At 38.1% G+C, this 19,925-nt stretch overlaps 1 protein-coding gene across 11 annotated transcripts in view; it reads left to right on the top strand.

Annotated features, from left to right (window-relative positions):
* The window catches only part of TENM2 (teneurin transmembrane protein 2), a 1,058,578-nt gene that overhangs the window by 929,390 nt on the left and 109,263 nt on the right, over positions 1-19,925 (top strand). For 8 of the 11 annotated variants that reach the window (XM_078385828.1, XM_078385826.1, XM_078385823.1 and 5 more), the window contains 3 exons: positions 790-984; positions 17,275-17,475; positions 18,368-18,580. In XM_078385828.1, the coding sequence (XP_078241954.1) occupies positions 790-984; positions 17,275-17,475; positions 18,368-18,580 (609 nt within the window). The remainder of the gene's footprint in view (positions 1-789; positions 985-17,274; positions 17,476-18,367; positions 18,581-19,925) is intronic. The other 3 variants (XM_078385824.1, XM_020780512.3, XM_020780514.3) reach the window with 1 other exon arrangement.

Genomic DNA, 19,925 nt, shown 5'->3' with positions numbered 1-19,925 from the left:
AACTAGTGTGGGTGGTGGCTTGTTAGAATTATAGCGTTTCTTTTAAATTACCAGCACAATATCAAGTTTTCATAGAAAGCAAAACTAAACTCTGTTGAAGTTCTTCTCCTGGCTAGCTGGGTGTGTGGGGTGGCTGTGTTCAGGCTGTTCCCCATGATGCTAAACCATGGTTTAGTGTTGATACAAAGCAGGGCATTGTATATCTTTCAAATTAATTTCAATGGCCAATTCATTTGACACTATTAATATTTCAAATTATACTCTCACTGCTTTAAAAAATAAAATGTTAGCGTAGACCCATTGAAATCAATGGAGATTCTATTAGGTGTGACTAAGAGGTCCCACTCATCTTGGTGGGTGCACTTTAAGATGTAGCCCAATATGTCATATGCAAATATAAGGGTGTCATTTCAGTATCCATCATGTGTCATTTGATATAGAGAATTAATAGTACAGTGGATTCAAGATTATAAATTATGTGAAGTGTGAAACAGTTCTGTGCATTGGAATGATAGTGGTTAGAGAAAATGTAATTTAGACTCTAGTGGTTGTGCTTTTTTCACCAAGGTACATGTGGTTCAGTAAAAGTTAGTACATTTTTGTTTGTATTTGTGCACATCTACAGTTCCCTGAAAGTAAATCAGAACAGCATGACTTGCATTTTCTATTAAATCACCATCTGAAGTCTCTTACTTACCCGTAGAGTCTTAGTACTCTTGTACACAGTTGGAATGTGAGTATATGTACATGACCTGCTGTTATCTTTCTTTCTCCCATTCAATTTTCCAGCTGCGTGCCCAGTTCTGTGCAGTGGCAATGGACAATACACCAAAGGAGCCTGTTTATGCTACAGTGGCTGGAAAGGGCCAGAGTGTGATGTACCCATCAGCCAGTGTATTGATCCTTCATGCGGGGGCCATGGTTCTTGCATTGAAGGGAACTGTGTCTGCTCTGTTGGCTACAAAGGCGAAAACTGTGAGGAAGGTAAATGTTACAATACTAACTATATTTGTGCAGCTTGTATTGAGTAAAGAGTGTTAGAGGACAAAAGGGAAACTCTAAAAAGCTATAGTACACAACAGTTATATAATAGCACTGGATGAGAAGCTCAGGAATTCAGTTCTTCCCATGTTATTGGCTGGTGGAACTTTTATTTATACTTATTTTTTGCCCTGTATTTAATGTCCTACTAATTCTACAAATGGCAGAATAATATACCACAGGTAAATCTGAGATATTCTTTTGTTGAAGAGTCTGGATCCATCTTTTCTTTCTTTCTGAATATGGATTATATTTATTGAACATTTTAAACTGCAAAAGGCAGAACAAAACAAATAAAAAAGGTAGAATTCAAAACGGCATAATTGGAAGCCCATAAAAGCAAACACTTCAGTCATAATTAATTCAGAAAAAGAGGAGCCAGATTTGAAAGACTACAGGTATCCATGTCACTTAGTGGCCCCATGTAGGGTAAATTATTCTTGTTTCATGCAATCACGTTGAATTAAAGGAAGTAGATGGTACATGGAAAGGATGGCAATTTAATGAATTCTGAAAAGCACTTTGTATTGAACAGTTAAGTAGCTACAGCTTTGTGCAGAAGGAGAGGGGTGGAGGGGCAGGGAAGGAAGAGAGAAAAGTTTTAACTAACTAAATCGAACATGACCAAATATGGCCAGCAATGAAGCATTTTAATGATTTTTATGTGGTTAATTTTTGTACTTGGTGTATGCCATAAATTGGTCCTTTCCTCTTTTTGTAAGTTGCTTTCAGTAATGTATTTCATTGTTCACAAAAATAAGATGCTATAAATGAAGCAGGCAAGATGGCTACTTCTGTGTAAAAGATGCATGCCGTTGGCGTGAAATGCCCCATGTTGTCCTATTAATGTATATTAAATTGTCATCCATCATTCTCTTGAGCATTCTCTTTCTTAGAAGAGAAATATCTCCATTTCTAAGAAAATAACCAGAGCAGGTATGATGTGAAAATACATGAGATATAAGCACCACAGTTGTCGCTCCTTCTTGCAGAAGATAATAAGGGGGTATTTGCAGTGTCCTTTTGTATTTGCACAGCTGTTAGAAATAAAATTAGAGGCATGCTGAATAATTTCATCCTCACTTAAAGTTCTTTGCAAGATAAATTCCCTTGTTAGCATAGTTTCCTGAACAGCTGAAACAAAGTGAGTCCTGTTCCCCTCCCCCCCGCATGTACACCCTACCCATAAACCCCTCACCAATCTTCCTTCCCATGGTTCCATTTTCCAAACAAGGAGCCAAGAAAAGCTTCCAAGCAAGGCACCAACAAAAGCTTGCTTTAGTTGTTATGGGTTAACTGAGCTGCACCATTCAATGTGCAGTGGGTGATTAAACAATCACTGTGTGTACAGTTTCCTGCATTGAGCAGCAGGTTGGACTTGATGGCCTTATAGGTCCTTTCCAACTCAATTATTCTATGATTCTGTGATTCTAGATCAGTAACGAACAAAGGGAGTCAGTAGTCTATAGTTGGTACAAAGTGTGGCTGTATGTAGTCATTCCGCCAAACTATAGTTTAGCTTAATGGGGCTGAACTACAGGGAGTGGCAGACTTATGCCCTCCCTTCTCCTCTGGCACAGCCCTAAAGAATTGGAAGCTTTTATTTCCAATTTCCATTAATGAGAGTTTATATGCCTTCCAATTCCTAAATGATGACTGATCTTAACTATGGACTGATGAAACAAGGCAGCTTCATAACCCATGGTTTGAGCTTGGCTTGCCTGAAATCAGTAAGGCAAGCACAGTTTTGTCAGGAATACCCAGTCCATTAGTACTGTCAATCTGACAGTGCAAATGGACTGGGTGAGAGTGGAGAAATTGAAGATTAAGTCAGATGAAGATCTTGGTTAGTGGTCAGTGGTTTCTTGGTTAGTGGTTTCTTCAGCTGCTCTTGGTTAGCAGAAAGGGAAATCATGGGATAGGGACACAGCCGTCTTGGACTGGGTTTACCCTCCCCTTGAAGACTCAATTTTGTAATGTGTATGTACTCCTAAAATTTACCCATTAACTTGGATTTCCTTCATAGCCAAGCATCAATAGTGTGTGGGAGAACATGATTCCCTCAGTGATCCTACATTGCTAGGGGTGGGATGGGGGCCTCATCTCTACCTCATTTCCAGGGACATAGACCTAATCAATTGTTACACTTTCCTTTTCCTGTATACTGAGATGTGTTTGTGGGGAGGGCATGAAGATAGATAGATAGATAGATAGATAGATAGATAGATAGATAGATAGATAGATAGATAGATAGATAGATAGATAGATAGATAGATAGAGTGATAGAGTGATAGAGTGATAGATAGATAGATAGATAGATAGATAGAGTGATAGATAGATAGAGTGATAGATAGATAGAGTGATAGATAGATAGATAGATAGAGTGATAGATAGATAGAGTGATAGATAGATAGAGTGATAGATAGAGTGATAGATAGAGTGATAGATAGAATGATAGAGTGACAGAGTGATAGATAGATAGAGTGACAGAGTGATTGATAGAGTGATAGAGTGATAGATAAGAGTGATTGAGTGATTGAGTGATTTTAATGCAGATAATAATTTCATATCGTGTTTACAAATATCTGTCATTATATAGTTGTGTAAATGTGAATGAATGCAAACAGTAGCTTTGGTTTTCAGAACATAAGTTGTACCTTTTCCACGTAAGTACTGTACTGTGTTTGGGATTAAATACATGAAGGGGAGGGACCTCATGAGCAAGCAGGATTGCCCTGTCCCTAAGTGACAAGGCATATATTGTCTGTTCCCCCGATGTGATATACACTGGCCTCAGTCTGAGCGGAGCTGAGGCTTACAAATATGCATATACATGTACATAGAAAAACCTTGTGAGGTACGTTAGAGTAAGAGAGCATAATTGGCTCAAAAGTACCCAGTACGTTTCATGGCTGAGTGGGGATTTCAGTCTAGGCCTCTTAGCTACCAATACAGCACTCTAACCACTACACCAAAATGGCTATGAATAACTAAACAATAATTAAAATAATTAAATAATTAAATTAATTAATTAAAATAAAAAAGAAATAAAAATTAATAAAAATAAAATACAATTTAAAATAGTCTTCGAGAATATATTAAAATTATTAAATTAATTAAAAATCAATATATGACTACAAATACTTTATTGCTTTATAGCTAATCAGGCTATACACATGAGCAGAGATTAAAACAGTGTTACAAACAGTATTTGACATATAAGTACATATAAACAATCAGAATAGCATAAAATAATAATAATAAAATAATAAAATAAGCATTCTCAAATAAGTATCAAGTTGTGAAATTAACTTGAAGAGTTCTGTCTTTCCATGGCTCGTTTAATGAATTTAGCAGTCCTATAACATATATAGCACTGTAGTCTGTGCCAGCTAGCAGAAATAAAACTGTATATAAAGGGAAATTGTTCTTGATCCCGGTTGTTAAGAATTTAAGATGTTGATCCCTCAAATCTGCATACAGAGAACATTCTGTTAGAAAATGTACCATCTACTCCATCTTAGAACATCCTGCTGGGCAACATCTACCAGTACCATATAGCATCCTTGAATCTCTTTCAGCTTCAACAAGTTTAATCTGCATTTGGTTAACAGATTTGAGCTAATAAGGGACAAATATGGGGCACCTTTCCAAAAGGTTCAGATATCCTTCTTGGAGTTGCAGCTAACGATAGATGCGATGGTAGTCTGGGTATATCATATAATAGTCTAATAATATCCTTCCAGGCACCTTCATATCACCTCCTGTTGAGTTAGGCTGGGAAATAACCCAGCTTCAATATAATTGTGTATGTCTTAGCTGCCCAGGGGTCTCTTCCCATTTCTTCGTAGGCCAGTGGTGAGGCTATATGGTACACGATTGTGAGCCAGAACAGCACGGCTGCTTTCTTAGCAAGAGTATCCATGGAGTCGCATGATGTCTCAGAGCGGACTGTGGCCATTGAAGTAGATCTTGGTACAGTGGTGCCTTGACTTACGAACTTAATCTGTCCCAGAAGATGTCCGTAAGCATTTCCCATAGGAACGCATTGAAAACCGATTAATCCATTCCGGCTGTTTTTTGTTTGTATGTGGAGGTGCCGTTTGTAAGTCGAAGTATTAGCTCCCATAGGAACTAATGCAAAACCGACTAATCCATCCTCTGCCTCTAGGGGAAGAATTTTTTTTAACCCTAAGATGACTTAGGTTTTAAAAAAGGGCAGGAAAGGAGGGAGGGAGAAAACAAACACCTTTTAAACAAAACACCTTTAAAGTCAAGCAGCTTTAAACCAAACCAAGCACCTTTTAAACCAATTTTTATATTTTAAAATTATAGTACCAGGCAGTAGCAGGCAATTTCCCGCTTTCCCCATGTTTCTTTTTGTTCTTAAGTTGAAGCTCCGTTTGCAAGTTGAAGCAAAATTTTGCGAACAGAGCTGTTCGTAAGTCAAAATGTTCATATGTAGGGGCGTTTGTAAGTCAAGGCGCCACTAGTACCTAGTGCTCTGGTTTAAATGTTATTCCAGTAATATTGTAATATTTGAAAAAGCCCATACTGGTTTCTCTTCACATCATATAAATCTTTTGACTTAAAACAAATATTTATAAAAATAACATCTGCATGCATGACTTAAATAAAACAAATTCCATGGTATTACTTTTGGTTCTCGAAACCCTTTGTTTTTACAAATATTATGCACGTTATCTCAAAAGCTACTGGATGTAACAGTACACAGAATGAATTGTGAAGTACTTTTAAAATCTTATTCCTTTTCATTTAAGTAATTAAAACAATAGCAAAACAAATAAACATAACTGGGTTTTTATTAAGGGGTAAAACTGTTCTGAATTGATTTGTGCTTCTCAGAAGAATGATCCAGGTTGATTCATTTGCTGCTTTCAAGATAGGAAATGGAATTGGATAGCGTAGGTCAGCATTTTTCCTTCCTGTTAGCTTTCTATTTGAGATATTCATCATAGTTGTATCAGTCAAACAATTTACCTGAAATGGCCATGACATCAAAATCAATATTTGTGATCTACAAATTTTGCTGCATAAATGCTGTTGCTCTATTAAATTTGCAAGCAAAAATGAAACAGCTAACTTGTCAGGCTTCCTTCAGTGCAATTTGGGGGTGACAAGGGAGTGAAATTTAAAAATAAGGTTAGGTTAACAGTATATATTTTTGGTCACTTTTTGTGATGAAGCTCTTTTTCAGTGGCATTTAACTTAGCAAGTATAATTCTAGAAGGTCTTAGGGAACAGATAGTTAAGAAAGCTCTGTGACCTTCCTTGTTGTCCTTGTGGGAAGATACTGCATATGCTTTCCTCCTCCTCCTCCTCCTCCTCCTTCTTGTTTTGTTGTTGTTGTTGTTGTTTTGTTTCTTGGTCATATCTATAGAACTTCCAACACAAGTAATGGTCTAATCAGTTCTGACCAATAGTGAATAGGGTTATGCTCAGATCCTCCCAATTTGGTTTGGTGCCAATTAACTCTCCAAACTGGACCCTTACTAGTCTCATGCTGTCCAGGCTCCCAGCCGATTTGACCCAGGCTCAGATTCACTGTGCCATTTGGATTTTCCAAATAGAACAAATGTATTTCAGTTAGAAATATAGGGACAAACAAATATTTATAGCTTAAGTGTAGTTTTACATGAAAACTTGGTGCCATGGTAAATGTCAAAAGTGGGATTCACTGTGCCATATTATAGATCCATGGCCTTTTCTGGTTTGGGGACCTTCAAAATCTAAATTTTATTTCTCTTTTTTTCCCTTCCTTCCTTCCTTCCTTCCTTCCTTCCTTCCTTCCTTCCTTCCTTCCTTCCTTCCTTCCTTCCTTCCTTCCTTCCTTCCTTCCTTCCTTCCTTCCTTCCTTCCTTCCTTCCTTCCTTCCTTCCTTCCTTCCTTCCTTCCTTCCTTCCTTCCTTCCTTCCTTCCTTCTCTTTTAAGTTGCTACTGTTCACTGCTGAAGGTTGCAGTGGCATTGTTTCTATTGAAAGGCAAAAGGTGCTTCCTTCACACTCAAATGAATGGAAAGGAGTGAACTGAACTGCAGCCATATACCATGTCCTACTCTTTCCTTCTTCCTTTGTTATAAGTGCTAGTTAGTGCCTTAAATCACAAATAGAACCGGCAATTAGTTATATCTTTCAGATCATGAAAAGGAAGATGTTTCCCAGGAGGATTTGCTAAATGGGATTTCTATTTTTGGAATGATCATAACTGGACTAATAATGAGGTGGTGTGCTTGCGATCTCCAGATTTTGTATATTTGTGTGGAAAAAATCAGGAAAAGGCTGCATGGTCGTAGAAACAATACAAATGCGGGAAGAGGTGATACCTTAAATTGGCCATTAAGAATATTTTGTTGTTTTTAGTCGCTAAAGCAAGCTTTCGATGATAAATCATTCTCTTCAAGGCTGTGCATCAAGTTCTTGTGGGTAGCTTCAAAATGATATGTTGTTGCTAACGTCCCAAAGTCTGATAATTTTTTTTTGAACTGTACGATACCATAGAATGACCAATCAGAGCATCAACTAAAGACCAATGTGAGTTCTTGAACATTACGGACTCATCACCAAACAACAAGTACTGCATGATAAAGAAAGCATCCACCAGGTAAACCTATTTATTTGGCTTTAATTTGGCTTAAATTGACTGTTCCTGGTGGTTTAACTAAATTCCTAATCCCAACTGTGTTAGAGGCAGACCATGCTTCTGGCCATTCTTTCCTCCTCTAGCTAAAAAGAAATTCTTTGAATTTCAAAAAGGCGAAAGGGCGGGTGTGGGGGACTCATATTGCATGATTGTCCTTGAGATGGGTTATAAATTCCAAATTACGGTATTAGCTGAAGAAGGGCTTAAAACCACTTCCTTCCCCCTCCATAGGCCTTTTGCAGACTGTACCCATTTCCAACTAAGAAGCTGGCATGGCCTCAACATCAGCCATGTGGCTTTGGGACATTAATAACGGCCTTTAATTTTGGAGCTGCCCACAAGAACTTGATGTACAGCCTTGAAAAAGATGATTTGTCATCGAAAACTCAGTGTTTGTTTTTTGTTTTATATTCTTAATGCTCTATTAAAGGCATCAGCTCTTTCTGCATTTGTATATGTGTAACACTGTGATTTTCTGGAGCAACCATGCCAAATGGAGAAGAAACAGAGATAAACCATACTATGCTAAAACTTAACTAAGCACGCGAAACCTGCACAAGAACACACACACACACACAGAGAGAGAGAGAGAGTCCAAAAATTTAATTCGGGATAAAGTCCAATGCAGTCTGCAGAGTTTATTCTACGCTAACTGCACAGCTAAGCTGAATATGGGATAATGTTTGCAAGAGAATATAAATTCCAAGTGACCTTACTCGGGGATTTCTCCCCATATTCTGAGTGACTAGAAAGTGTAGGAACCTTGCTATTCACCTGGAGTGATGAAACTGTCAGTCTCCTCCATGTTTGTCATCTACTCTTACTGCAGCATCTGCTATATGGTATTATTTTTTGTTTTCCTTTCCTTGCACATTTTTTTAACTTGATATTTTTAATCCCCTGAATGCTGAATTCTGTTCAATCCAGGATGGTCCCAATCTGCACTGGAGCAGAGTTGAGGCAGCTCAGTTTAGTTTGGAGCTTTCACCAACATAAATACATCCAGTTTAACTCAGGATTTGACCTTTGTCTAAAGTCAGCACATACCATTATTCTAAGTCTCATATCATTAAACTATTAGAACACATCAAATCTGGTAGACTTTATCACAAATACTTTCCAATGGCACAGAGGAACCTTTTTAAAGAGTCCAGATGCTGGCAAAAATCCTGTTGCTTAGCATAGTACGTTGCACAAGAATGAGCTTATTGAATCAATGGGGATTCAGTAAATCAACTCCTCTGAAATTCCATTGATTCAAATAGGCCAACTCTAACTTTGATTGACTATGCTAAAGGAATTTAAGGAGGACCTGACTCACTAAATCCCCATTGATTCAGTGGACCTACTCTAATGCAACAGGATTTGGGGTGCTAAATTATTTAGGAGCTTTTTTCTCCCACCTGAGCCTGTGGCGATCACAACTACCTTGCAGTCACTTCACTCTCTAGGTAGGCAGTTGTGGTGCTATGCCCCAAACTGGGTTGTATTTCCTCAGATTGCTACAAGAAGTCAAGAATGTGTCTTGACGATTCATACAGGAGTTCACTTGGGGCCAGCTCAGCTTTCACATGACCCTTTGTGTCACAACACCAGTTGAACGAAAATTTAAATTGTCCATAGGCTGCTAAATTCATGAAAATACATTCTCTTGTTAGAAAACATTTGTACCTCACTGATTGTCACTATCACTGGGAGTAATCAAATATTAGAGGCAGTTGAAGTCACCTCATTGAAATGAATGGGACTTTGTGTGACACATAGGTTCTATTGATTTCCTTGAGTCTAACAGTGGTTTAGCTGTGTAGCTGTATCCAAAGTAACCCTGTGACCAGTCAATTATTCATTTGTTCAACAAAAGCAGCCAGCAACCAGTACAGTATCACAATTTTGCCTAGAACATTAGGCAGAAATTATTAGCATGAATTACTCATAAATGAAAAAGTGGAAAGCTTTTTTGTCTAATGACAGATTGGTTCTCCCATTTAAAAAAAAAAACCTGAAGTATTCCTTTCTTACTGCATTCTGTATTTCAAGACATTGAAAAAGATTTTTTAAAAAAGGGAAATTTCTCATTCATTCATTGTTTTCCAGGCTTATTTCGATTAAAAGCAATTCCTAGTATGTTTCCAAATGCTAACATTTAATCTTAGCCCACCGTGGAGTCTGTAGAAACCTATATGGCTCCTGCATGGATTTCTGTATGCCCTTTCTAAAACTTCAAAAACCTTACCACTTGTTCAAGTGCATGACAAATGAATAGCCACCTAAGCATCTATTTATCAATCTGGTACTTTCATGTCTTTAGAATTTTTCTGGTCCTACATGGGTTCAGACCTATTTAGAGGAGAATGAAGAGGGCGTGTGTTTGGAGCTTCAGCCAGTGCTTCACTTCAAAGCATGTTTCATTGCGCAGGGAACATATAAAATGGAAAGAAAAAGAAAAAGAGGGAACCATTGCCTGCTAAGATTATAAGGGGCCTGGTGGTGGCGAAGGCAGAAGAGGGAGAAAGCTGAGCCACATGGAGAACAGGCACCACCTGGGAGAAGGAAAGGCAAGCAGCCAGGGGATCACCTGAGGGGAGGGCAAGAGAGTGTGGCCCACAGAGGAAGAGGGTCACGGAACCAGAAAGGCAGAGAAAGAATACACAAACAAATAATGTGTCAGCTCTGTGGCTGCTGTCTGTGATTTTGATGGTGATTGTTTTGATGTCCTGTGCAGAAGTGATGAAAACCTGTGAAGAATTTTACTGTACACTCTACAGGCAACAATGCAGGTTTTCATTTACAGTTACCTGGGAGTAAGTCTCACTGAAGCTAGTGGAATTTATCTATGAGTAGACACGCATAGCATTGCACTGTGAGTAAGCCTCACTGAGCTCAGCAATGCTCTTAAAAAACTAGCATATCATTGTATACTGGAAATCACCTTACTCCAATTAATGTCATGAGAAATGTGTCACACAGCAAAAGATGTCTAATAATAATGATTGGAACTTTGCTACTTTATTCTTTAGATCAAGATTATGGGAACAATGGCCCTCTAGATGTTAATGAACAGCAACTCCTATCATTCTTCACCACTGGCCTGAGTAGCAGAGGCTGATGAGAACTAGAGTCCAAATCATCTGAAGGATCACACCTCTGCTTTAAAACACAGCAGTATGAGGAGTTTCTCAAGGTGTATGTAAAGAGATAGTGTGAGTGTGACCGGAATAGTGACAAAAATACAGACCAAATTAAAATTAACAAGGAATATATTGAAAAGATAGTAGACAATAAGGAGACATATTGACACAGTATATTAAAAGGGATACATTGACTGTTGGCCCAAATATAGGAGATCAAATATGTTATAATAAACAGAAGGCCAAAAAAATGAATCAACCTTTCAGTGTAAATGCAGAACCAATAAGACACATAAAATCATAATTTCTCAATGCCTTCTCTGCTTTAGTTTTCACTGAAAGAGATAAATTCATAAAATGATGACGATAGCGAAGGAAGAAAGAATACAGGTCAGGGCAGGAAATGAGTAGATAATATTTTAATAAATTTAAATCAACATGGTCTGATGAAGTATACTTTTGGGTGCTGAGGAGATTAGCTGAAGAAATTGCAAAGCCATTAACAATTATCTTTGAGGGCTTCAAGAAATCAGGTGAGAGAAAGGAGAGAAAAGGGTCAGAAATTACTGATAGTTTGCCTCAGTTCTGTTACATATGAAGCAATAAAGTAAATGATTAAAAAAACAACAGGTTTTGTGTAGTTGGAAGGAAATGAGCTGGTTTTTAGTAACCGAGAGAGACTATTAAATTGTTTTTACTAAATCAATTTATAGTGGATCCATGAGCTTGTTAACACATATTTGTCCCTAAAATTGATGTCCTGTTGGAATCAATCCAAGGATGATTATGTCTGACACACTATGGTTCATGTAGTCTCCTTTTTTAAAAAATGAAGGAACTGGGTAAGTGGCATATAACATTCATTCTAGGTTAGGTCAGTGGGAGAACAAACTGACAAGGCTGTACATGCACAATTTTAGCAGACATTGCCTTAAGTAAATTACTATGTAACTGATAGGAAACCATTTACTAATGCACGCAGGCATGAATCCTGATGCATGACTGTGTGCATGTAAACATTGATAATGGCATCAAACAAATATTTTAATATTTAATTTATTTTAATTTAAACTTTGGCTATCTGCCCTCACCCCAGGGATCCCTTTCAACCTGGGGAAGCATTTGGAATGGAAGTGGGAAGACTTCAATATCTGAACATTTCTGCCACCAGCCTAGTCATCAGCCTTTACGTGTGCAGAGTTACACAACAGGATTCCAGCCACAGTCTCAGAACTTATCTGCCTCTGAATAAAAGATATTAACAGTATTTGAGTGCTATGTAAAAGCTGAATAGAAATTAAAACATCGTCTTAAATGAGATTATGTCAACAGTCTTTAATCTAGTCCTACTAATGGCACCTCAGGAATCTTTTGGTAATCTGGATTACATGGCAATCTACTTACTCTAGCTTTACTGTTAGAATTAACTCTGAAAACGTACTGTAAATCATGAATTGCTATCTATTAAGAAAGCATGCAAAACCTCATCTGTGAGAAGTGCACTGAAGAGCAAGCTGTAATTTTTCAGCTTTTAATATAGAACAACATACCTCCCCAAACAATTAACATATATTCACTTACAGAAGAGGCTTGGGAGGCATTCCCACTTTTCAAAGTCATCAGGATTGGGTTCCCTAAAGCCAGCTGCTAGAGGGCACTTTCTTGGGGGAACTCACTTTGTGGGTATATAACCTGGATGTCTGAAACCCAGTCTTCACCGAACTTGCAGGGCTTGTAGAAGAGAGTCAGAGGAAGCCTCCCAGCAATTTTGGTGTCTCTAGGTGCTTGTGGCGGGAGTGTTTCATAGAATTTTAAAGTAAAAAAATTAATTGACAGATCAATTTGTTCTCAAAGACTTTCATGGCCGGGATCTGATGGTTGTTTTAAGTTTTTTTTTTGGCTGTTTGGCCATGTTCTGCAGGTTTTTCTTCCTAACATTTCACCAGTTTCTGTGGCCGGCATCATCAGAGGTCAGGAGCTATAACTCTGTGTTCTGGTATAGTGTGTGAGATTGTTGAGTATTTGTATTTCATCGATTCTTCAGAAAAAACATGTAAATTCAAGAATCACACAAAGTGTTGAGAAAAGGTATTCTTTTTTCTTCTTTTTATTGAATATGCAAGCAGAATTAAACATACTTTTTTTTTGAAAAATGTAACAGACATAGAAGTCTTCAGATTGAAATATTAAATTTCCAGTACTTGAATATATTACTTAATGCACCTATGGGCTACATCTTCAAAAATAGCTTTAAAAATATAACTGTCAAAGTCTAAAGAATAAGCAAATAAATAGCCACACTCAATTTAAGCATTCATGTTTACCCAAACAGAGTATCTCTCCATGGCTTTTCTCTCCTGCTCTTACTTACATTACAATGGCTCATTTATAAGTCTAAGATGTTATTATTTACCTTCTTACGTTATCTTATGTTTACCTTACTCTGCTAAGGTGGTAAATTTCTAGGCTGGCAGAGACAATGGAAAATCTCATACACTGTTAGAATAGCAGACTTTCTCTTGATAAGAGGAAATGAAAACAATCTCTTATCTACGTTTCCTTCTGGGTTAGCGGAGCCAATGCAGAATCCTATAGTCTCTGTTTCAGTGGTGAATACCATTTACTTATCATCACTTTTCTCCAGAAAGCAAACCCCATAGAGCTAGAATGGTTCTCCACTACCTAAACAGAATTACATGAAAATGAATGAGAGGTTTGCAGTTGCTCTGCAGTGGCCTCTAATAAACATCCAGTATATTACAACTTACCGGTAAACTATTACTCCCCTCCCTTTTCTCCTATTTCCAAGGCTACATCTCTCTGTCATGAAGTAACTCCCACCAGCAGTTCATCACTGTTCAGACCTGAGTGTTATATTCACATTTTCATATTCTTAGGGCTATTATTCTTGTACTCTTAATCATATAATACTTTATTTATACAAAATTAAAACTTAGATAGTTCCCCACCCCAGTCAGGTGAGTGTGAGAAAGTCTTGTTTGTAGGGTTTCTCTGTTGCTCAATAGTCCAGTTCTGCCATATTGACAGCACCATTATGATACAAACTGTGATTGATTTTATTAGTTCACCGCACATAAAACAAACAAACAAAAAACACTTAGTTCTCACTTGATTACTTGTCCAACATGATATAATGTTCTTGCACTCAACAACAATGGTAACCTGGCAAAGTTTTTTTTTATGTTTGGCTTGCTTTTGTTACAGTGAAAGCAATGACATACTGTACTGTTCTATTTTTCTGTGTAATTTGACCCTTGGAATTTCATTCTTATAGGGGCTAGCATGGAGTGTATAGATACCCCAAAGGCTAGTTTTTAACTAAGGTTTCATGAAGCACTGCTTTCAATAAAGAAAACTTTCAAAGGAAATGTGAAATAAGTTTTCAAGTATTTAAGACAGACTTAAATAGAAAAGTGATTATAGTCATTGGGCACAAAGGATGCCGAGTATGCATGCTAAACACTGGGCATATGCACCACACTTTACTTCTCATTAAAGAATCAAATCACAGAACAAAAATTAAAGGGATCCCAAGAGGCACCTAGCCCAGCCTATTAACTGATGCAGGAGATGCACAGCTGAAGCATCCCTAATGGCTAACTGTCCAAGTCCAGTTTAAAAAACTCAAACCATTTAAAGCTAGGCATGGCACTTTCAGATTTATTGGACTTCATCCCCCAAAATTCACCAGGAATTCCACTAGCCAGAATTCTGGAGGATTTAGTCAAGAAATCAAAATTCTAACAAGGGTTTCTAATTACCGTATTTTTCGCTCCATAAGACGCACCTTTCCATAAGACGCACCGATTTTTTAGGAGAAGAAAACAGGAAAATATAATCTGTTTTCTTCGCTCCATAAGATGCACAGACTTTCCACACCCCTGTTTTGTGGGAAAAAAGTGAGTCTTATGGTGCAAAAAATACAGTATGCACAGGCGAGAAATGAAGACTCCATCACCTAATTTGTTCCTACAAATAAGACAAAGTGGTGGGAGTTGCTAAATTCTGTGGGAATTGTAGGGTGTTTTTTTGAGAGGCATCCTGTACAGAACCTAATGAGCATATAGATTACTAGTCTTATGATTCCTTGTAGCTCCCAAGGAACTTAGCTGCTTCCACACATTTCCTCTGTCTTCTTCCCAGGAACAAAATGGCTGATGGAGCCCACATTTCTCCCACCAGTACGTAACTGAAAAGTCCTATGAGGACTTTGATTTCTTTGCTGAATACCCCAGAATTCTGGACGGGGAAATTTCTAGATAATTCTGGAGTCTGAAGTCCAAGAAATCTACAAGTCTCATGCCTAATAAGGGCCAACCATTTTGTGTGGTAGTCCTCTTCCTAATGAGGAGGAGGTGAGCTGATTGTCTGAATCCTTTTGCCATCTATCTGGTGCCATCTATGTTCCTGAATGAGGATGACAAGGAATCTTTGAAGCATCCTTGTGGTCTAGGTGCTAATACTGGATTGGCAAAATTGTGCAATAATCAGACCACAGAGTGCTTAGTTTTGTACTGATCATGCAGCCAACTTGTTTTCTTTATGAAGAGGCCTTTGTTATGGAAGCTGAGATCAAGACTGAACAAATTATTCCAAGTAATATGAACTCATAGCTAGCTTATATTAAGCACCAAACACTGACTGGCATTTCCACATCATAATGAAAGTGATTATTCACTCATCTCCAGAAATCCTTCAAAATTATGAGAGGAGAAAGTTTCAGCAAATCCAGTATTGTATGAAATGCCTTATTTTTTCATGCTTCAATATTTCACAGAAGCAGATGGGAGTGTCATTAATATTATTGTGATGATAGTGCTATGAAAACAAAAGGCTGTACTTTCCAAAGATTCCCAACGAATGAGTCCAGAATTTTAGGACTCAGAAGCTAAATCTGAGCCACCCAGAAAGGTGGGTAAATATCTTTGTGAATACCTTTAAAGATGGAAGAGGCAGACAGCCAGTTTCAACTATTTGATATTAAATTTCAATATAATTGTTTAAAATATATTGTTTTGGCTTAAACAGAAACAATTGGATATAGGTCAATATGATGTATACTATCCACCATGCCTCCCTGAGCACATATAATCTTAGTTGATTTTGGAAATCTAGGCAGCGAGATCACTATGGAATATTAGGAATCTTAGATAGGTCAAGAAAAGAATCCCACCTGAAATTCTTGAGAGATGTCACAAATCAGAGTTGAAGATCTACAGCCCCTCCAAGGGCCAAAGGAAAATGCTTTTTGGCTGTTGGGCAACATTTTAACTCCTTGGTGCTGAAGGACTGCATGGTCTGCTGGAATTCATACAAGAAAAATTCAGTGGCAAACTGGGAAAAATAAGTTTTTGGGGGGGCTCAACCACATGTACATTATTTATTGACATGAAACACATCAGCCTTTCATATATCTGTGCATAGGTGAAAGCAGGTATTTGTAAATCCTATCACAAGTTCATAAAATATGTACACATTTTGTTATCTTGCTGCTTGGCTTCTTGTCATGTTTAGTGGGATTGTAATTCTCTTCCCTTCTCTTCCTATTATGATTTATGCCACTTTTTCTCCATCTTGTAGAATTTTTCTAATTATGTACAATTTTTCTTTTATATATGTTCATGTATTTGTGTTGTAAGCCGCCTAGGGTGGTCACAGCGACCAGATAGGCGGGGTATAAATAGAATAAATAAATAAAAATAATTAAATAATGTTCACACCTACACAACTCTTCCACCTCTACCTGTATGCATGATGGCATGAATACAACTGCCTTAAAGCCATTAGCAGAGCGAATATAGATAAACATTATGTTTTCATAAAGGTGAAAAATTATCACAGGTAGCCAATGGGTTATTCTGGAAGCTTTAGCATTCAAGTTGACAATACCAATCAGGTCAGGAGGGAGAACGATGTCATAGCTTCTGTACCTTTTTTCACCCAAGCCTAGTTTTTGTTAGCGAGAGAGGTGCAATTATTTTGAGACCCCTACAGAAAAATGTCAATAGGTACTTAACGACTCTCACTTACACAAATTACTATATATGGAATATATGCAGAGTTATTGCTAAATAAAAATTCCTCGAGGATCTCAGTGTTTGGAGAACGTTGTGTTTTGTTGTTGATTCTTACATCTTCTGCTTTGTTTTAATCTCCTCACCCCTTCCAACTACTAGTTAAACTGGGCTTTTGGAGTTTCCTACAAAGCAAGCAGAGTGACCTTTTTATCTTTTTAGACTTCCAGAATAGATAGTCTAACAAATGACGGCATGGGTTCACTCTAGTTCATTGCATCAAGATGCAGCCTGCTGAGCACAGATCCATCACGAAGTGTCAATTCAGACTGTGCATTCTGTGCAGTGACCTTTTTCACAGAGCGTTTGTTTCCTTTTGTTTCTCTTCCCACCCACCCCCTTTTCTGTAGTTGATTGCTTGGATCCCTCCTGCTCCAACCATGGTGTTTGTGTAAATGGAGAATGTCTCTGCAGCCCAGGCTGGGGAGGCTTAAATTGTGAACTTCCACGAGCCCAGTGTCCAGACCAGTGCAGCGGGCATGGCACCTACCTCGCAGACACAGGCCTCTGTAACTGTGATCCCAATTGGATGGGCCCCGACTGCTCTGTTGGTAAGACAAACATTTCATCTGTGACATTTGTTTTAGCCCTTCAAGATAGCAAATGGACCTTGACTACTCAGTCAAAGAGTACGAAACACTAATTTAGCTGTTATTCTGATTACTGGAATTACAAGGTTAATTAGAACCTACAATTCTGTGTTCAGATTCTCTTATTCTTTCTGACTTTAGCTGTAAATATTCAGGCCTTTGTGGATATTTCACTTGTGGCAACCAAGAGTGTAATAAACAATATGTGTTCATTCTAATTTGGTCTTTGACTGAAATAAATGTGAGAGGTTTTTTTTTTAAAAAAAATCTCAGATTATCATTTAAGAAAAAAATTATAAATGTTCCCCTTTACAAGAGTCCATATGACCATTAGCAAATACTCTCCATTTCTTTCTTCCATCTTCCTCTCTGTCTGTCTCTTATTCCTTCTTTATGTTTTTCTTCCCCAAAACATTTGTAAATGACAATTTGGCTAACATGACATATAGGTCCGAATTCCAAAAGACTTGCTCTTCCAATACACTCGATTTTCAGAATTTACATTTCGGAGGATGCTACTTTATACAACAGAGAAGGCTTTCCATTTCCCACATACCTCCAGTGTATAGGTGATTCAAAGTTGTACTCATCCTCTGAGATATTAATTGTGAAGAATCTCTGAGCCAGGTTTGTTTACCCAGGTTTCTGTACAACAATTTGCAGTGGTCTTTCCTATTATCGCATTCAGCAGACTTGCATGTGGGCTCATAGAGAAAGAGCTCCTGAGGTATACCTTCCTATAGATGTTGCTGCTGGTGGTGTAAGACATCATCCACAAATCCATGCTGTTACCCATGACACTGTTAGGCAATAACCAACTTCCTCCTTTTTCTCCCCCACCCCCTTTCCCCAGAAGTGTGTTCGGTAGACTGTGGCACACATGGCGTCTGCATTGGCGGAGTATGTCGCTGTGAAGAGGGCTGGACAGGGATAGCCTGTGACCAACGTGTCTGCCATCCCCGCTGCACAGAGCATGGAACTTGTAAAGATGGGAAATGTGAATGCCGAGAGGGCTGGAATGGGGAGCACTGCACCATTGGTAGGCAAACGACAGCCACCGAAACAGGCACATATTGCTTTCTTTTCATAACTTGTAGAAACCTAGTTACTATTGCGTGTGGTGAAAAGGGCTGTCCCTTTATAGACTCCTGTGCTTCCAATCATTAGCTGTGCTATTGAAATCCAAAGCAGAGAATTATTTCTTTTAAAGTCTGCACCAGGTGATATCTTGTACCGATGTAAAGTGATCTACTATGTATTCCATCCAAGGTTATGCTACTAGACAGGATTTCCAACTAGAGTTAACTAAAAGTATGTTCCAGCAAACACTCTTTCTCCTCTATTTCCTGATCTCATGCAATCTGCTTATTAAATATTCTATTCGGAATGCATCACCGCCATGCCCATCAAGAGAAGGGGTCAGGTTGAGAGGGAATGGGCTTCCTGTTGTTATAGAAATAGTTCCCTAGCATTTTCATGTGTTGTGCTCTGACGGTGGTCATGGAGCTTGCCTATAGACTGACACAGCATGGGAGGGCCAAGCCAATGCCGCAACACGTTGGTATACCCTCTCCTAACAGCATGTTGCTCAGCACAGCTTTGGCATCATGCAGAGTGCCATGACTAACACAATTGCATCTCCACTGTGATATGTCAGCCTAGAAAGTAATAACAAGCATATATTGCTTCAGAAGTTTTTGACTGTTTTGAATTTTAAACTTAAGTTACTTAAATGGTTACCTTCCGAAAGTAGGTTGCACGTGGATAACAGCTGATAACTTTCTTCTGCTGTGTAAGAGAAGTAGTAAAAAACTTTGGCTTACTGGCTCATTATACGTAAACCCACAAGGGAAAAAAAAAGAGTTGTCAAACCATCTTGTTATAATGCACAGTTTAGAGTCAGCATAGATTTCCTCCCTCCCTATGTCATGCATTCTTCCTTTGTCACCCAGTGAGAGCTGACGTATAGTACTGGATAGGATGATAGAGGAGGATGCAGGAGACTTGGGTTCAGATTTTCACTCAGCCATAGAAACTCATTGGGACGATGGCACTTGTAAAACCACTTCTCAAATATATCACATTCTTTGGAAATCTGGGAGGATCACTATAGGTCAAAATTGGTTTGATAGTACATAACACATGGCATTCATCCAGACAGCCTGTTCTTTTACAGAAGCCCAGATTTTTAAAAATGCTTTATTCTATAAACTCTTTTTATTTTAGAAACATGGGGGATGGGACATTAAAAAGGCAAATTGTGAATGATGATAGCAATTGGAGACCCTAAAAGGACAGCCCTGTTACCAGTGAACTTTTTTTGTTTTAAAATTGTCTGGATGTGTCCGTCAAATTATTATTATTATTATTATTATTATTATTATTATTATTATTATTATTATTATTATTAT

The sequence above is a fragment of the Pogona vitticeps genome, chromosome 2 (assembly GCF_051106095.1).
Source record: "Pogona vitticeps strain Pit_001003342236 chromosome 2, PviZW2.1, whole genome shotgun sequence".
NCBI lineage: Eukaryota > Metazoa > Chordata > Lepidosauria > Squamata > Agamidae > Pogona > Pogona vitticeps.
The sequence above is the reverse complement of the archived record's forward strand: the minus strand, read 5'-3'. Positions and strand labels throughout refer to the sequence as shown.